The 15,201-nt window shown below is 46.5% G+C and overlaps 2 protein-coding genes across 2 annotated transcripts in view; both read right to left on the reverse strand.

Moving 5' to 3' along the window:
- LOC146179754 (ATP-binding cassette sub-family C member 3-like) overlaps positions 1–3,184 on the reverse strand; it is an 88,544-nt gene extending 85,360 nt beyond the window's left edge. Inside the window, exon 1 of the mRNA XM_084580270.1 lies at positions 3,143–3,184. Within this exon, the coding sequence (XP_084436396.1) occupies positions 3,143–3,184 (42 nt within the window). The remainder of the gene's footprint in view (positions 1–3,142) is intronic.
- A 911-nt stretch (positions 3,185–4,095) lies between these two features.
- Positions 4,096–15,201, reverse strand: part of LOC146179755 (serine/threonine-protein kinase pim-3-like) — a 43,401-nt gene continuing 32,295 nt past the window's right edge. Inside the window, exons 2-3 of the mRNA XM_084580271.1 lie at positions 9,271–9,982; positions 4,096–4,103 (exon numbers count right to left, since the gene is read on the reverse strand). Of these exons, the coding sequence (XP_084436397.1) occupies positions 4,096–4,103; positions 9,271–9,982 (720 nt within the window). The remainder of the gene's footprint in view (positions 4,104–9,270; positions 9,983–15,201) is intronic.

A 15,201-nucleotide genomic window follows, 5' to 3' on the forward strand; every position in this document is an offset into this window, starting at 1 on the left:
AGGCCCTTTGCGCTGCCGGTGAAGATATAAAGAATTTTTAAACAAATTCTTGAAAAGGACTTTGAACATAGTATTTTCCCATATTCTACAACTTCTCCATAACAACAATACGTCATCAAATCCTACCGCATCAAGTTTGTAGTTTGTAGCTATTTTGAAAAAAATACACCCATTGCTTTTCTATGGACTTCTTAACTACTCTTCAGGGGGCGCACGTCAAATAAACTTCAGAAAACTTTTCAGTTTATCGGAAACTTAGGCCATCTTCTTAAATATGAATTCATTAAAGCATAGATAGTCCCTACATACCCGACAATTATTTTCAAAATTTTCGAACGCTGTCCACACACTGATTCCCAACTTTCACTACTATGCACGAGCACAGGCTCATACTTTAAAACCACAGTTTTATTAAGCACCGCAAGCTCAGACCATGACAATCAACATATGCATGACGGTATCTCACAATATACCTCTGTTACCACACAGTAAGGAGTTTCCAGAGTTGGACTTGGTAGCACGTCAGTCTAGTTCACGAGAGCCTCAAAGACTTGGACTGGGACTTGGAATAAAGCCCTTTTTTTCCTTTGTTAGATCGAAGTTATATCACTGCTTAGGTCTCAACGATACGAGAACCGGTAGGCAAACAATATTCTCATGACAGCGGGCATTATCTACGGATATATGCGGCACATGGTGATGCAAGAGAACAAAAAGCAAGACTCTGGATTACAATTGCACACACGCACCACTGACGTAGTTAGTCCTAGCACATGCAACAGTCCTTATAATAGTCGCATTATGTATGTTGTCTTTGTGAAAAGTGTAGCGGCCACGGGGTTTACTTTTGAGCCACTTCATGCGGCTTGGAAGGCATTTTCACTGTTTCTAATCTCTTGATGGTAAGATGATCTTTGTCCTACCCTCTCCAATGCGAAAGACATCCGCTAATGCTGAATCAGCGCCACTACGCGGCTCAGAAGCAGAAGCCGAGACTGTACATAAACTACAGATATCACATATATCAATGCACTGCCGTGAATTGCTCTACATTCATTGGATGGCTATACACGTTGGATATTCGCCCCGCCGTGGTGGTGCAGTGGTTATGGCGCTCTACTACTGTGCCCAAGGATGCGGGATCAAATCCCGGCCACGGCTGCTGCTTTTCGATAGAGGCGAAAAGCAAGGCGCCTGTGTGCTGAGAGATGTCAGTGCACGCTAAAGAACCCCAGGTAGTCGAAATTTCCGGAGTCCTCCACTACGGCGTCTCTCATAGTCTGAGTCGCTTTGGGACGTTAAACCCCACAAACCAAACCAAACAAGCTGAATATTCTGGTTTCCTCATTTATCCATATATTTTGTTGAATCCTAATCCCGTGAGCATTTTATTTACGTTGTTCGCAAGCTTAAGTTTGCATTGTAATAATATACGTCCTTCATACGTGATAAAAAGGAGCCCTCGTGTCTCTTTGAAAGTGCAGCGCTGCTCACAAAAGCATCATTTATGAACGGGTAATAGCCTACTTATGCTCAAATTGCGGGCGCTACGTTATCAACTTGTTTCAAGCTGAGCCTGAGTTATGCTCTGCGATTTTTATTGTCAACATATTATCATGGAAATTATCTGTTCTCTTTAATTTCGTTTGCGAGAAACTTGATCAACAAGATACAGAAGCAACTGACTGCTTTAATATTTAGCTGTTCCGGTCCCAACGATAGTCTTTCATCTACAGATAAACCGTTCCGATATTAAGGCAGGCTGCTGGGCTCCCCGGCACGTTAACGCTTTGCAACTCAGCACCGCACATGAAAGTGCGAAGTGAGTAGACGCAACCTGGTTTAACCGCTTAAAACTGACTAGGTAGTCGGTACTCGCCGTGTCTTTTTCCTCCTTGTCTGGTATGTTGCGCTGAAGGTCAAATAGTCGAGCATACTTTTCGCCGCGAAACGGCACACCTTTATAACGTGAAGTTTTCTTTTTGATTTTGATTAGGGCGTCATTATTCAGCTCCCCTATCAGCCCTTATGCAGCACTGGTTTCGCCTCACAGGCAATTATGCTTTTAATATATGGCCTACCGAGTGCGAGGTATTAATCATTCTATTTTTTATGAAGGAAAATCTCTTCGTTATAGTAACCTTTCCTACCAGCATCGGCTAGCGTGAGTTTTGAAAAGCATCTGAGATCATTCACGGCTGAAGCGTAGGCTTATGCATTGGACTGAAAGCGCTGCTGCAGCAAAGGGAGCTTATTGCCAGCTCCTTACCCTGCCTGTACCATATCCCGAACTTGATGTGCTACAGCCTCAAAGTTTCTCCAGATATTTAGACAAAAACAACATCCCCAGCATATCTCTGTAATGCCTTCGTTCACACCCCTGTAGCCTCAAAACACTTTCTAAGTACCCTAAAGTGGAGCAGTATTCTCTCCGACTGACTGTCCCCGTTAAATTTCCAGCTTTATTATTATGGTCCCATCCGTCTACAGTGACAAGGTGGCATCAGCTAAATGGAATCTTCAACCGGCGACAATCCGACACGCAACAAATTTCCCTAAAACTTGACTGCGCTAGAAATTAAGCGCTTTTTGACTCTCTCTCTCCCTCTCAGCTGTTAGTTGAAAAGGGCCCAATATAAATGAATCGTAATGTCAAGGGTAGTCCTATGTCGGGACGCATAGGGAAATTTAAACCGGAGCTATTCTCTCTGTCGTGCGGTTACAAAATGAAATTGATCTCGGCAGCCAGTGCAGGACAGCACTTATGCAGGGACAGCTTCTTCCTTTATAATTACTCTCATGCATATTACTCTCATGAAATGACATAAAGGAGGCGGACAGTACAATTGCTGCGCTCGCCATCATTACATGTGTCTCATCAGTCTACAAAAGATGTATATTACACTGTTACCCGTTTAATTTAATATACAATCACACAGCGTGTTGAAGTCAAAGTATAAGCACCTACCAGTCGGTAATGTTGGAAATGTTTGTCGGTGTTAAAATATAGCGAATAGTAAAATTACTGAGGCTTAGTGCTGGTGTAAAGAGGGCAGTACGTTTTCCAAAATGATAGGGAGAGCGGGAGATAGAAAATGGTCTGAGCGCAACACTGGGCATACGCAGAGAAACCAAAACGCACCCTTTCCGTGTCTATAATTCCCTCCTTCCAGAAAGGGTGCATTGAGGTACCCGTCAGCGCAAGTTAGATTCCCAGGTGGTCGAAATTACTCCCTCCACTACGGCTCCTCTTTCTCACTTTCCTATCCCACCTTCTTCCCTTCGCTTACGGCGCGGTTGAGGTGTCCACAGAAAACAAGCGAGACAGTTACCGCGCCTTTCCCTTCCTATAAATCAATCAGTGCACCAATTTATTGATGGCAGAAAATGGGTGCATCAGTGCCAATGTACCTTTTTTAGAACTTTCTGGAGGGAGTTAGCTATATAGACACAATGCACCTTTTGAAGGTTCAATTTTGTTTACAGAGCATTTCTTACTGCGTTCGTAACTGAGCTACATATTCCTACTATGAAGAAATCGCATGCTCAACTTACCCAAATGTGCTTCTGAAGCAACGAGGCTAAGAAGGGCAATAAGAGGACACAAATATTCCACGCGGCGCAGCACAAGGCAGGCCCGGCACCGATGCGCATGGCCAGCATCCAGTACAGGAACGGAAGGGACAGCACTCCGAAGAGAGGCACGGGAAACACGAAGCAAAAGGTGCAGATCATCCAGCAGTCCACGCTGAGCAACGATGTCACCTGACCAACCGGATAACGAGCTTTGCTTTGGGCCGACATGGTGGTCACCTGGAACACACCGTGACACTCTCATCTCTCAGGAATTCTGCACAACTGATTCGTCAGGGGCAACCAAACGCCAAAGTCCGCGTGCAGCTCTGCAGCGTCGCACCAGCGATAGGCGATCACTACGAACCTTTGTGAAGAGAAACCCCTGAAGCATACCGCGTGCTCGGGCTCCAAAGTTGATCAGTAGGTCCATCTGGTAGGTCGAGACCAGAAACTCAAAGGTACTTGTAGCAGAAAACAGCAGCACAGCGGTCATCATTTCCGCTTTGCTGCTGCTCTCTATCAGTAACCTGCAAATTACGAAATGAAAGTCTAAGCTTTCATTCCAACCATAGAATGCTGGGAGCAAAAAAGAAGCAAAACAATTTGGTCATGAATTATACTGCGCCATTTACGCGACAACGTTCATCACTCCGGACTGCCAACTCTCCTCCCTCATACTTGCTCTCGTGCTAGTATCTTGCTACACATATAATTACTTATCTTGAATTTCGTCCCCTAATATCTCACGCATAACCTTTAAATACAGCCATCTGGGGAAAGACACCCGGCGTAGATATAAAGCCTCGCTTAACCTAACCGTACGAATCTGCCTCTGAGCCCTAGTGCAGCGTGCCTGACACAGAAGGTAAGAGTCGTGGAAGGTTGATATCACTCTCTAAACAAGAATAAGCCTATAAGAGGCCTATAAGAGAGTAAAAAAGGAGTAGCATGTGCTTTAGCGAACTTCTTAACAGGGGCATGGTGTTCACACAAGCCCTCGGATAGATTTTCAACAATTACTATACGGAATGCTATACTTTTGAAACAGGAGCATATTCATTCTCAAATAATATTTGTTTCATTTATTTAGCAATTAAAGAAGGCTTTTAATCACTGCAACAGAAGTTTTGACGTTAGCACTTAGAAGACACAGAAATGTCATATATGATTTTCGTAACTGCTTCAAATTATTTTCATGTGAGAATGGGCTCCCACATGTCTAGTGATGAAAATCTGCCCCAAAAGAAGGTCAGGGTGCCCTGAGTTTAACAGGGAGGGAGCTATAGGACAAGCTACTCCCTTTTGGCTCCCTTCTTGGCTTATTCGTGTTTACAGTGCACCCTATATCCACCCACGAAGGTAGAGGCATTGATGAGGCGCAACTCCAGGCGCGTGCCGCTGGCAGGGCTGAGCAGAAAACGTGACAGTGCAGAGAAATAAAAGATGACTATCTCCGTCACGCTTACCAGACGGCGCTACTGAGCAGTACACCAGAAGCGCGCTTTTATGACGGATAAGCACGAAGAGAAAGCATGCAAATATTTTTTCCGCTATGCTACAAGTGACCTCTGCGTTAGGGGCTGAGGCACCGTGAATGGTTGTAAAAACGTCACTATTCCAGCCCGATTTTGCCAAGGGTGGTGACTAAACGCCCATAATAGTCGGCATTCAGTTGCGGTCGTTCTCTATTCCACATGCGCATTTCACATTTCTGTATTCAAAAGAACATTGCAGTCCAGTCTGTCTTTTGCATGAGAGCAGAGGGGCCTTGCTAGCACTGTATGTTCCCTGTAGGTGGATCCAATTCCACAGAAGGATGAGTCCAGATGGTTCTTTTTCTCCTCTCGCATCTTAGTTGCAACTAGATGAAGACAGTGAAGTGAAAGCTCAATATTTCTAGAATTTAATGTTAGACGTGTTTGATGATGCACGCATCTTGCAGCGTCGTAAAACAAAAGATACCTTGTGAGCTGGAAAGATCGAAAAACAACCTAAAGATTGAGGGCCAGCTAACCATGCTATTTTTTTCTATTTTATTTATTTTGGGATACTGTCAACCCCAATCAGAGATTTTTACAGGAGTGGGTTCATTTGCTCATACAGGCATACACACGTACGTACAGAAGGCATATAGACATGTGTACAGAAGGGTAAAATCAAATGCTCTTACAATAAATGGAAAAAAGAAAAGGAGGCAAGCTTATGAAAAATGAAATATACAGACATTCACAGGTTGAGGTCATTTCAGGTTCATATTATACATAGAAAATAAAAACGGCACCTCATATATCTGATCCACGACATCAACGCGCTTTCTACAACACAGACCAAACAGTGTTCCCGGATAATTCCTTTTCAAGCACAAGAATTTAATAAGAGCAAACAAAGAAGCCCTCATTAATCAGTGAAAAGCGAAAGATTTTCAAGTGATTTCGTCATCCGCGCGCGCCGACCACGTCGACTACGCCTGCTGCTGGCCATGAATGAAGGAACGGTCCCCATACAGAAGTGCCAAAATTTTTAAAGTGTAACGGATACAAAGTTGTTGAAACCGCCGCGATTCGGCAAATTTGAAGAATGATATGGTGGACCGGTGCTCGGGTTTTCTGCCATCTATGAAATTTGGATTGCTGATCTAGAACGATCACCACACGATGGGACAGAAGAGAATTTGGCCCACATAACGGAAACTGAAGAATGGGATCGCGATGAGGTTCTGCACAGCGACGACAACGACGCAAAAGTCGCGAACGAAGTTTTATATTACATGCAGGGTTCCTGACTAAGAAACAGCAAAAATGTTTTCCTGCTCAAAAGGTAGCGTGTTCTTTCCGAGCATAGACAACAAGGAAAGGAGCCTTTCTGACACTGTGCGAGATGAGCTGTTGATTCATGCACCAAACCTTTAACCAGCCTGCTAATAACTGCAGAGAATATATTTTCTCCCAATGCAAATGGACAACTGCGATGTCTTTTGGCGCACTACCAACCATTTTCGGGGCACATTTCGTCTAACGTGTCGAGAGAACCAACATAAAAATAAAGTTAATTGTTGTGAAGAATCTGCTATATTGACCGCCGTGCGCATGGTGCATACGCTAGTGAAACATGAGATGACGAAAAATGTATACAAGCAAATAACAAATATCAAGGCTTTGTAACAATCAAGACTGATAAACATTGATCATTTAGGAAGCAATTACTTTAAAGAAGCTACCAGCACTAATCATCTGCACACCACCAAAAAAATCTAGGATGGACACTATGATTGCGTTTGCAACGTTCTGGTTTGTGAAATACCCAACTATATAAAATAAGATCAGAAATATAATAAGCGAAATATCTGCCACGGAATCACTGAAGAATTAGGTGTACACGAGTAAGTAGGGTTTTAAAGTGTAACGTTTTTCATAAGCAGTTCGTGTATTCTGTTGCCTTTTGAGAACACAGGTCCATAATCAATGCCATTCTGTATGATTAATAATTCTTGTTATGTTGTATGCTGATGCCACACAGTTGGACAAATTCTGAATTTAAAGCAACAAATCAAAGAACGCCATTAACCAATCATAAGTTAGAAAACGTAATGATAGATAGATTGGCTCTCACAGTGAATTCCGGGCACAGTAATGTAAATATTTAATTGATTATCCTACGGAAAAATACATGCGAAACAGTAGGCAGCAGTGAACATGTTGCTGTATCTCTCAGACAATAAAAACAATTGCCTTTTAATAATAGATACATGACAACAACCACCTCATCTTCAAAAAAAGTTTGTAGATGCATGACTCTCATGGTCCCTACATCACTGAAGGTAAGTGTGCAAAGCTAAAATATTTCACGTGTTCTATGTGATTCCGAAAAATTTTACTAGAGTGTAATCATTTGAAGAATGTTCAAGCAGTTTGTTACTCAAGTGTTAGATATACTGTGTATTTCAAATTAAACAGAGCATGTGTCCTGCGATGCACTCACCCATTAAGGGCTAATTTCTTAGTTAATTTTCGTGCCTCCCGTATTTCAAAATCGATTTTTACTACATGTTAGGAGCAACATGGCGTACTGAGGAGGAGACATTGGCCGCGTAAGCAGAATTCCTGCCAGAGAAGCACAGATATGTGTGGCTAATCGAACGTGGCCCGTGCGTGGGAAATGCAATGATGGCAGTATCCGGCGGCAAGCGTAGGAATCAGACAGCACTCGTGACATTTTGTTGTCGCGGAAGAGAGCCGAGTTCCCCCTCCTGATGACTTCTAGTTCTATGACCCACCCTATATCAATTGCGGCATATAGTTTTCAGGTAACTACCGATTTGTTGAATGACGGGGGGCATATGGTGTTGGTCGGATACAGGTAAAGAAAAACGGCATCCAACTTTCAAAGGACCTCCCTTCAACCAATAGCTGCCGAGTTATGCCATGACGTCATGAACGACCGCGTCGCACCTACGAGTATCGTTTGAAAAGCGATTTTGTTAGTGTGCGTCCTTACTGTCAAATATTTTCTAAATGTTTTGTGAGTTCAAGAAAAAATTTATAGCATTACTTAATTCGATCGATGGTCGTTTGTTCATCAGAGTACGACAGGTAAAACGAGGAAATCTGACTGTGAATTTCAAAACTGTGGACTTTTCATGAACCCGTTCTGTTGTTCTGCGCTTCACTGGACCTTTTTTTCGCCATGGAGCCCAAAGAGGTAACATCGGAATGTGCCTCATCCTTATCGAGTGAGGATTGTAGATTGTCCACGCCTAGCAAGTGGTACAAGATTATGAGAGGCCGTATTATCGATAGTTGCAAACTGGAGAGGATCTGAAAAACGTATGTTCGCTTGGAATCAGCGTGAGTTTTGTGATCGATATTGCCGCAGTGTTATCGTACTGGCGCCGCCATGTGGCGAGCTCGGGCGACTGGCACGCGCTCGTCTTGTTCGCTCTCGGTGCACGCCCGCCAGTCGGTTCCGTGTCTGACCTTGCCGATGCTTTTGCTTAGTCCTAGTAAACCTGCTGAAACAATTTCACTGGCTTCTGTGACCGACTTCGCCACAGCCCGATACTTTTCATCGCTCGATCTACGCAGTGGGTACTGGCAGATCGAAGTCGGTGAACGTGATCGAGAGAAAACCGCATTCATTACTCCTGACGGACTGTACGAATTTAAGGTGCTTCCCTTCGGTTTGTGTTCCGCTCCCGCAACCTTTCAAAGAATGATGGACACTGTCCTAGCCGGCCTGAAATGGCAGACGTGCCTCGTCTACCTTGACGACGTTGTCATTTTCTCTGCGACCTACGAGAGCACCTCAAGCGATTGACGGCCGTGCTAAATGCCATCCGCTGGGCCGGACTCTCCCTAAAACCAGAAAAATGCCACTTTGCATTCCAACAGCTCAAGTTCCTGGATCACATCGTGAGTGCTGAGAGAATTAGCCCTGATCCAGAGAAGACGGCTGCCGTAGCTGCTTTCCCGACCCCCACTGATAAAAGTTCCGTGCGTCGGTTTTTGGGCCTCTGTGCATATTACAGGAGATTGGTGCACGACTTCTCCCGAATAGCGGAACCATTGACTCGTCTAACAAAGGACGACCAGCCTTTGTTCGCCAAAGCACGAGCAAAGGCACGAATGGCAATACTCGAGCACGAATGGATGGTCGCCGACGACCTCAACAGCACCGTCTCCGAAAACATCCCGGTACGGTGTTCGCCTCGAGCCGCACACCGTACCGGGATGTTTTCGGAGACGGTGCTGTTGAGGTCCTTGGCGACCATCCATTCGTGCTCGAGTATTTCCTCGAGGGAGGGTCGCTCCGACGGCACCAGCGCCAGGCAGCGGCGGATGAGGTCCTCACACATGGGAGACAGCTTCCGCCGAAAGTGGAGCTCGGCCCGCAGAATCTGTTCGTCCTGCTCGAATGGGATGTCGCCACACACCATGTCGTACAGGAGGATGCCCAAGGACCAGACAGGGGCCGCGCGATCGTTGTACCGGTTACGCTGGATCCACTCTGGAGGACTGTAGACGCGGGTTCCATCAAAGTCCGTGTAGAATCCCTCGCGCAGAAAGGCGCCGGACCCAAAGTCTATGAGGTTCACCGACAGGGTCCTGAGGTTGACAAGAATGTTCTCGTCCTTGATGTCACGGTGGATGACGCCCGCCTTGTGACAAGCGATCACGCACTGGACGATCTGCTTGAAGAAGAGCCGCGAGAGCGTCTCCTCCAGCACGCCCTTCTCGGTGATGTAGTCGAAGAGGTCCTTGACCACTTCGGGCCGCTCCATGATGAGGATGAACGAGTCGGGCCGCTCATACCAGTCGAGTAGCCGGATGACGCCCGGAACGTGGTCAACGCGCCGCAGAACGATTTCAAGGGGAACCTTTTGGCCATTTATCGTGCCCCATTCGGTAACCTGGGCCGACGAGCAGCAAAGGGCCTTCGAGGAGCTTCGCAAGCGCCTTCAAACATCGCCCGTACATGGCCACTTCGACGAGGAGGCCGACACAGAATTGCATACCGACGCCAGTAACGTTGGCCTCGGTGCAGTTCTCGTTCAGTGGCAAGAAGGCGTTGAGCGGGTGATTGCTTACGCCAGCCGCACCCTGTCTCGTTCCGAAGCGAATTATTCTACGACCGAAATGGAGTGCCTTGCAGTTGTGTGGGCGGTAACAAAATTTCGGCCGTATTTGTATGGTCGGCCGTTTAGAGTGGTCAGCGACCACCACTCACTCTGTTGGTTAGCGAACCTTACAGATCCTTCAGGCAGGTTAGCCCGCTGGAGTCTCCGCTTACAGGAGTTCGACGTCACTATTGTGTACAAGTCCGGCAAGAAACACAGTGACGCTGACTGCCTATCCCGAGACCCTATCCCGTGTTCTTCAAGTGAAACAGATGACTCCGTCTTTCTCGGCGCTCTCTCGACGCCAGATCTCGCTCAACAGCAGCGAGACGACACCGAACTGCGGCCCCTCATCGATTACCTCGAAGGAACCGCCTCATCGCCGCCTCGCCTTTTCACGCGTGGCCTGTCGTCGTTCTGCTTGCTTGACGGCGTCCTCTACAAGAAAAACTACGCTTCCACAGACATTCAGTATCTGCTGGTTGTCCCAACGCCGCTCCGTACCGACGTTTTGCAGGCATGCCACGACGAGCTTTCTGCCGGACATCTCGGTTTTTCGCGCACCTTGGCACGAGTACGACAAAAGTACTACTGCCCCAAGCTTGCCGCTATGGTTCAGCGCTCTGTTAGGACATGCCGTGATTGCCAACGTCGGAAGATACCACCTGTCAAGCCGGCCGGCCTGCTGCAGCCTATTGTTCCTCCTCGAGTACCTTTTCACCAAGTCGGTATGGACTTGCTCGGGCCATTTCCTACGTCATCATTGGGCAACAGGTACATTATAGTCGCCAAAGATTATCTAACCCGCTATTGTGAGACGAAAGCTCTTCCCAGCAGCACGTCTACTGATATTGCGAACTTTTTCATCTTTAATCTGGTCCTTCGTCACAGTGCCCCTGTGATCGTTTTAACTGACAGAGGCACGGCATTTACTTCAGCTCTAACCCAGGAAGTGATGCGGCTCAGTGGCACTTGTCATTGCAGAACAACAGCTTACCACCCTCAGACGAATGGCCTTACTGAGCGACTCAACAAGACCATCGCCGATATGCTTTCTATGTACGTCAAAAATGATCATAAGAACTGGGACCAAATACTACCGTATGCAACATTTGCTTATAACACCGCCGTCCAGGAAACGACCCGCTTTACACCGTTTCGTTTGGTGTACGGTCGCGAAGCTGTCACCATAATGGATGCAATGCTACTGCCAGATGTTGCCCACCCATCGATTGCCGGTGCCGACCAATTCGTCCAGCATGCCGAGCCCGCTCGCCAGCTGGCTAGACTGAGAGTCTGGACACAGCAAGTTAAAGATGCTCGGCGGTATAACCTTCGTCACAGGGAGGTAATTTACAACCCTGGCGATCAGGTTTGGGTGTGGACACCTGTTCGCCAGCGGGGTTGCTCCGAGAAGCTTCTGCGCCGCTACTTCGGCCCGTACGAAGTACAACGCAAACTCAGCGATGTCACCTACGAAGTGACCCCGCAAAGAAATGTTCGCTCATCCCGACGGCAAGCACAATCGGAAGTCATACATGTCGACAGGATGAAGGCCTTCTACTCCCGCTAGGTCAAGCTACAAGTGTTTTTTTTTTCTTTGCTTCCTTTAACTACTTGATGTGAACGCGCATCCTCGCCGACTACGGTTGTCCTCGACCTCGCCACTCGGCATCGGGACGATGCCTTTTCCACCGGGGGAACAATGCCGCAATGTTATCGTACTGGCGCCGCCACGTGGCGAGCTCGGGCGACTGGCACGCGCTCGTCTTCTTCGCTCTAGGTGCTCGCCCGCCAGTCGGTTCCGTGCCTGATCTTGCCGGTGCTTTTACTTAGTCCTAGTAAACCTGATGAACCAGTTTCACTAGCTTCTGTGACAATATCAAGGAGGTGAACGAAAACGATGGAAAAGTTACAACACCCTCCCGCAAGCACCTATGAAGCGTAGGCAGGAGCCGACGCACGGAGGTGTATAACGACTTTACAAAGTGCGCATTGCGATCTTGTGGGCATCGTTTTTTTGCCGTATTTATATCCCAACTGTGAAGAAGTCTGCGATCGATTTCAACTCTAGTGGTGACGTTATACTCCCCTAAAGCCATGGACTGTGCACCAGCTGCTCCATGATATAGGATACAGGGTCAGAAGAGGGGCCGGTACTCGCGGCTGACTGAGCGGGAGGACTTCATCGGTTGGCAGCAAATATGCATATATGACATCGTAAGGTACAGGAACAATGTTTACAGCGCAGCTCTTGAAACCCGTTCCTGGGTTTTGCGACGTCGGCGTTGTCCCTCGTAACCAGCTCCACTTTCACTCCCACCTTCCTTCCTTCCCTTACGGCGCGATTCAGGTGCCCCCAGAAACAAGTGCGACAGATACTGCGCATTTCCATTCGTGTGAAGGAAGGAAGGATTGATTGATTGATTGATTGATTGATTGATTGAATGTCCTTTATTGAATGGGAAGGCTCATGGCCATGGATGGGGATAAAGGGGAGTAGACAGAATCTCCATTGTTTAATCGTCACTTTAATCACATTGCTCTAACCAGGCCACCAAGCGAGCCATACTTGGCAAATATCATCTGTGTTTTAGCATCAGTTTCTATAAGGGAACGGTAGTTCAGGCGGTAGGGTGTGATCTCGGAGCGTCCAGTAGAAAAAAGCAGGGCAATCCCAGAGTAGATGAGATATGCCGCCGCGAGTTAGAGTCGTACAGAAGGAAGGTAAAAGTTTATTTTGCCCTATATTATTTCGGCTGTTTTTGGGCGTCCTCAGAGGTATCTCCTTGTTGCATCCCCAGGAGTCTTCTTCGTCGAAAGCAACTTCAGAGCTCAAGTAGACTTTCGCTCCCACCTTTCATCCTTCCCTTACGGCGCGATTCAGATGTCCACAAAAACTAGTGACAAATACTGCGCCTTTCCATTATCAATAATGAAAGGCACGCTTCAGAGCTCAAGTGGAAGACGTGACCACACCTAGTATACACTGCAGAGATAATTCATGAATAATGCGAGCACTCAAGCCGAACTGCTAGGTAACATGTGCAGTAACCAAAAATTCACAAACACACAGAAAAGCATCCTATTTTGATGTAGCTTGCGTAAATGCACCTAGTTCACCACGGTAAAAAAAAATAGCTTTTCAAAAAATGTTTCGAATGGCCTCGTTTCAGCATTAGGCTCTTTGGCGCCCGTTCCTGGGTTTCGCGTCGTCGTCGACGTCGCCGTTGTTCATCGTGAGTAGTTGTCTGTAATTGTGCATACATATATTGCTCGAATTCTTCATCTCAATCTATCCAAAAGCTAAAATTTCGCATTAGGAAGTACCATTATCATCGCCAATTTTTTTATTACCTGGACGAAATGTGTGTGACTCGGGACACACTCTCTCGCCTGTGCGGGAGGAGACGACTGTTGCTTCTCACCGCAACGCCTTCATACGTGGTCTGACGAGGGGTCTGAAGCTGCAGTCAGCAATATGAAAGCACCTGATCGTGCTGCACAACGGTAACGAGGACGGCCTCGTCGACAGTTGCTTAGAAGTCTTCCGCGGCAAAACAACCAGCGACTACCCAGCGGGCATTGACAGCACCCGCTTCGAGAGGTGGTTTCATGCTGTTCTGAAGAGATTACCGCAAGATAGTGTCGTTGCAATGGAGAAGGCCTCCTGTAGCACTCGCGGTTGGAAGAAGCAGTGCCTACGAAGACTTCTCGCAAGGAAGTAGTACATGACTGGTTAGTATCTAAAGGGGTTATTTGGCAACAGAAAATGGTGAAAAAGGATCTCCTGAACCATGTGGCTTCTGTAAAGCCGCAATACATAAAGTATTGTCTTTACATCACAGACGAATGAGTAGGATGCATTGTGCTGGCGCTTCCGCCTTAACACTGTGAGCTCAATCCATGGTTATCATATAAGCGTTGAGTGGAGGGCAGAAATACCACATTTAGGGTGACATATTTAGAAATTGAAAGCAAGCCTCCAAGGTGACAGCAAAACACTCGACAAGTGTTGTAAGGCATGTGATCGATATTGAAATGAATTTATGAAAGAGAGTAGTGGCAGTGCACATGTGCAGCCCATCAGCATCTGTATCGACGAGGATGACATGGACTCTCAAGTGGTACATTCGATGTAGAGCCCTTAGACGATTTGTAAGGCTAACACATATTCACCAGTGTCCTACAAGTACTGGAACTCCATTGTCCAAGTGCTGACCTTCCTACTGTTCAACAAATATTGCTCTAATTTGTTATCCTTGATTCAGCAGTGTGTGATGTCTAGCTGGTTCTGAAAGGTTGCCTTCAGATAGAGCAATGACCACAAAAAAATCTACTCAGTGTTTCTTTCCTGACCCCATTTGCTCAGCGTCGTATGCATGTCGTATGTCTGGCTCGGTTCCGACTGCATTCAGATACAGCAGCCAGCACTACAAAAACTGCTTCATTGTTCCCTTCTTCACCTCATTTGCTGTGATTAACTCATTGGTGTGTGTGCCATATACCTAGCCTAGTGCTCACTAAATTCAGGTATAGCAGTCAAAACAAGTAAACCAGTTTGAGTTTCTCATTCCTAATCTTATTTTGTTATGATTAACTCAACAGAGTCTAACTCGTAGCTACCTCAGCCAATATCGCCTTCCGATATAACAGCGAGCACGGAAAAAGCTGTCTCAGTGTTTTATTGACGATCTCATTTTCCGTGATCATTACGGGGTAAAATGGGCAAATTTAATGTCAAATCAGTTTAGTTCCCTTCATGAAGCGCCACATTTCTTGTGCGGCGTTATAAAGGGAATAAAAGCGTCATTAAGAACGAGTCCTTTTCTGGAAATACACAGTACATGAAAGAACGAGATGCATCCACTTCACACCTGCAAACTTCTTAACCTCATCCGCCCACCTAACCTTTTGCCGTCCCCTGTTACGCTTTCCTTCCCATGGAATTCAATTTGTTGCCTTAAGCGACCTTTCTTCGCACTACATGCCCTGCCTATGCCCATTTCTTC

This window comes from Amblyomma maculatum, chromosome 9 (genome assembly GCF_055883805.1).
Source record: "Amblyomma maculatum isolate TAMU_Amacu chromosome 9, ASM5588380v1, whole genome shotgun sequence".
NCBI lineage: Eukaryota > Metazoa > Arthropoda > Arachnida > Ixodida > Ixodidae > Amblyomma > Amblyomma maculatum.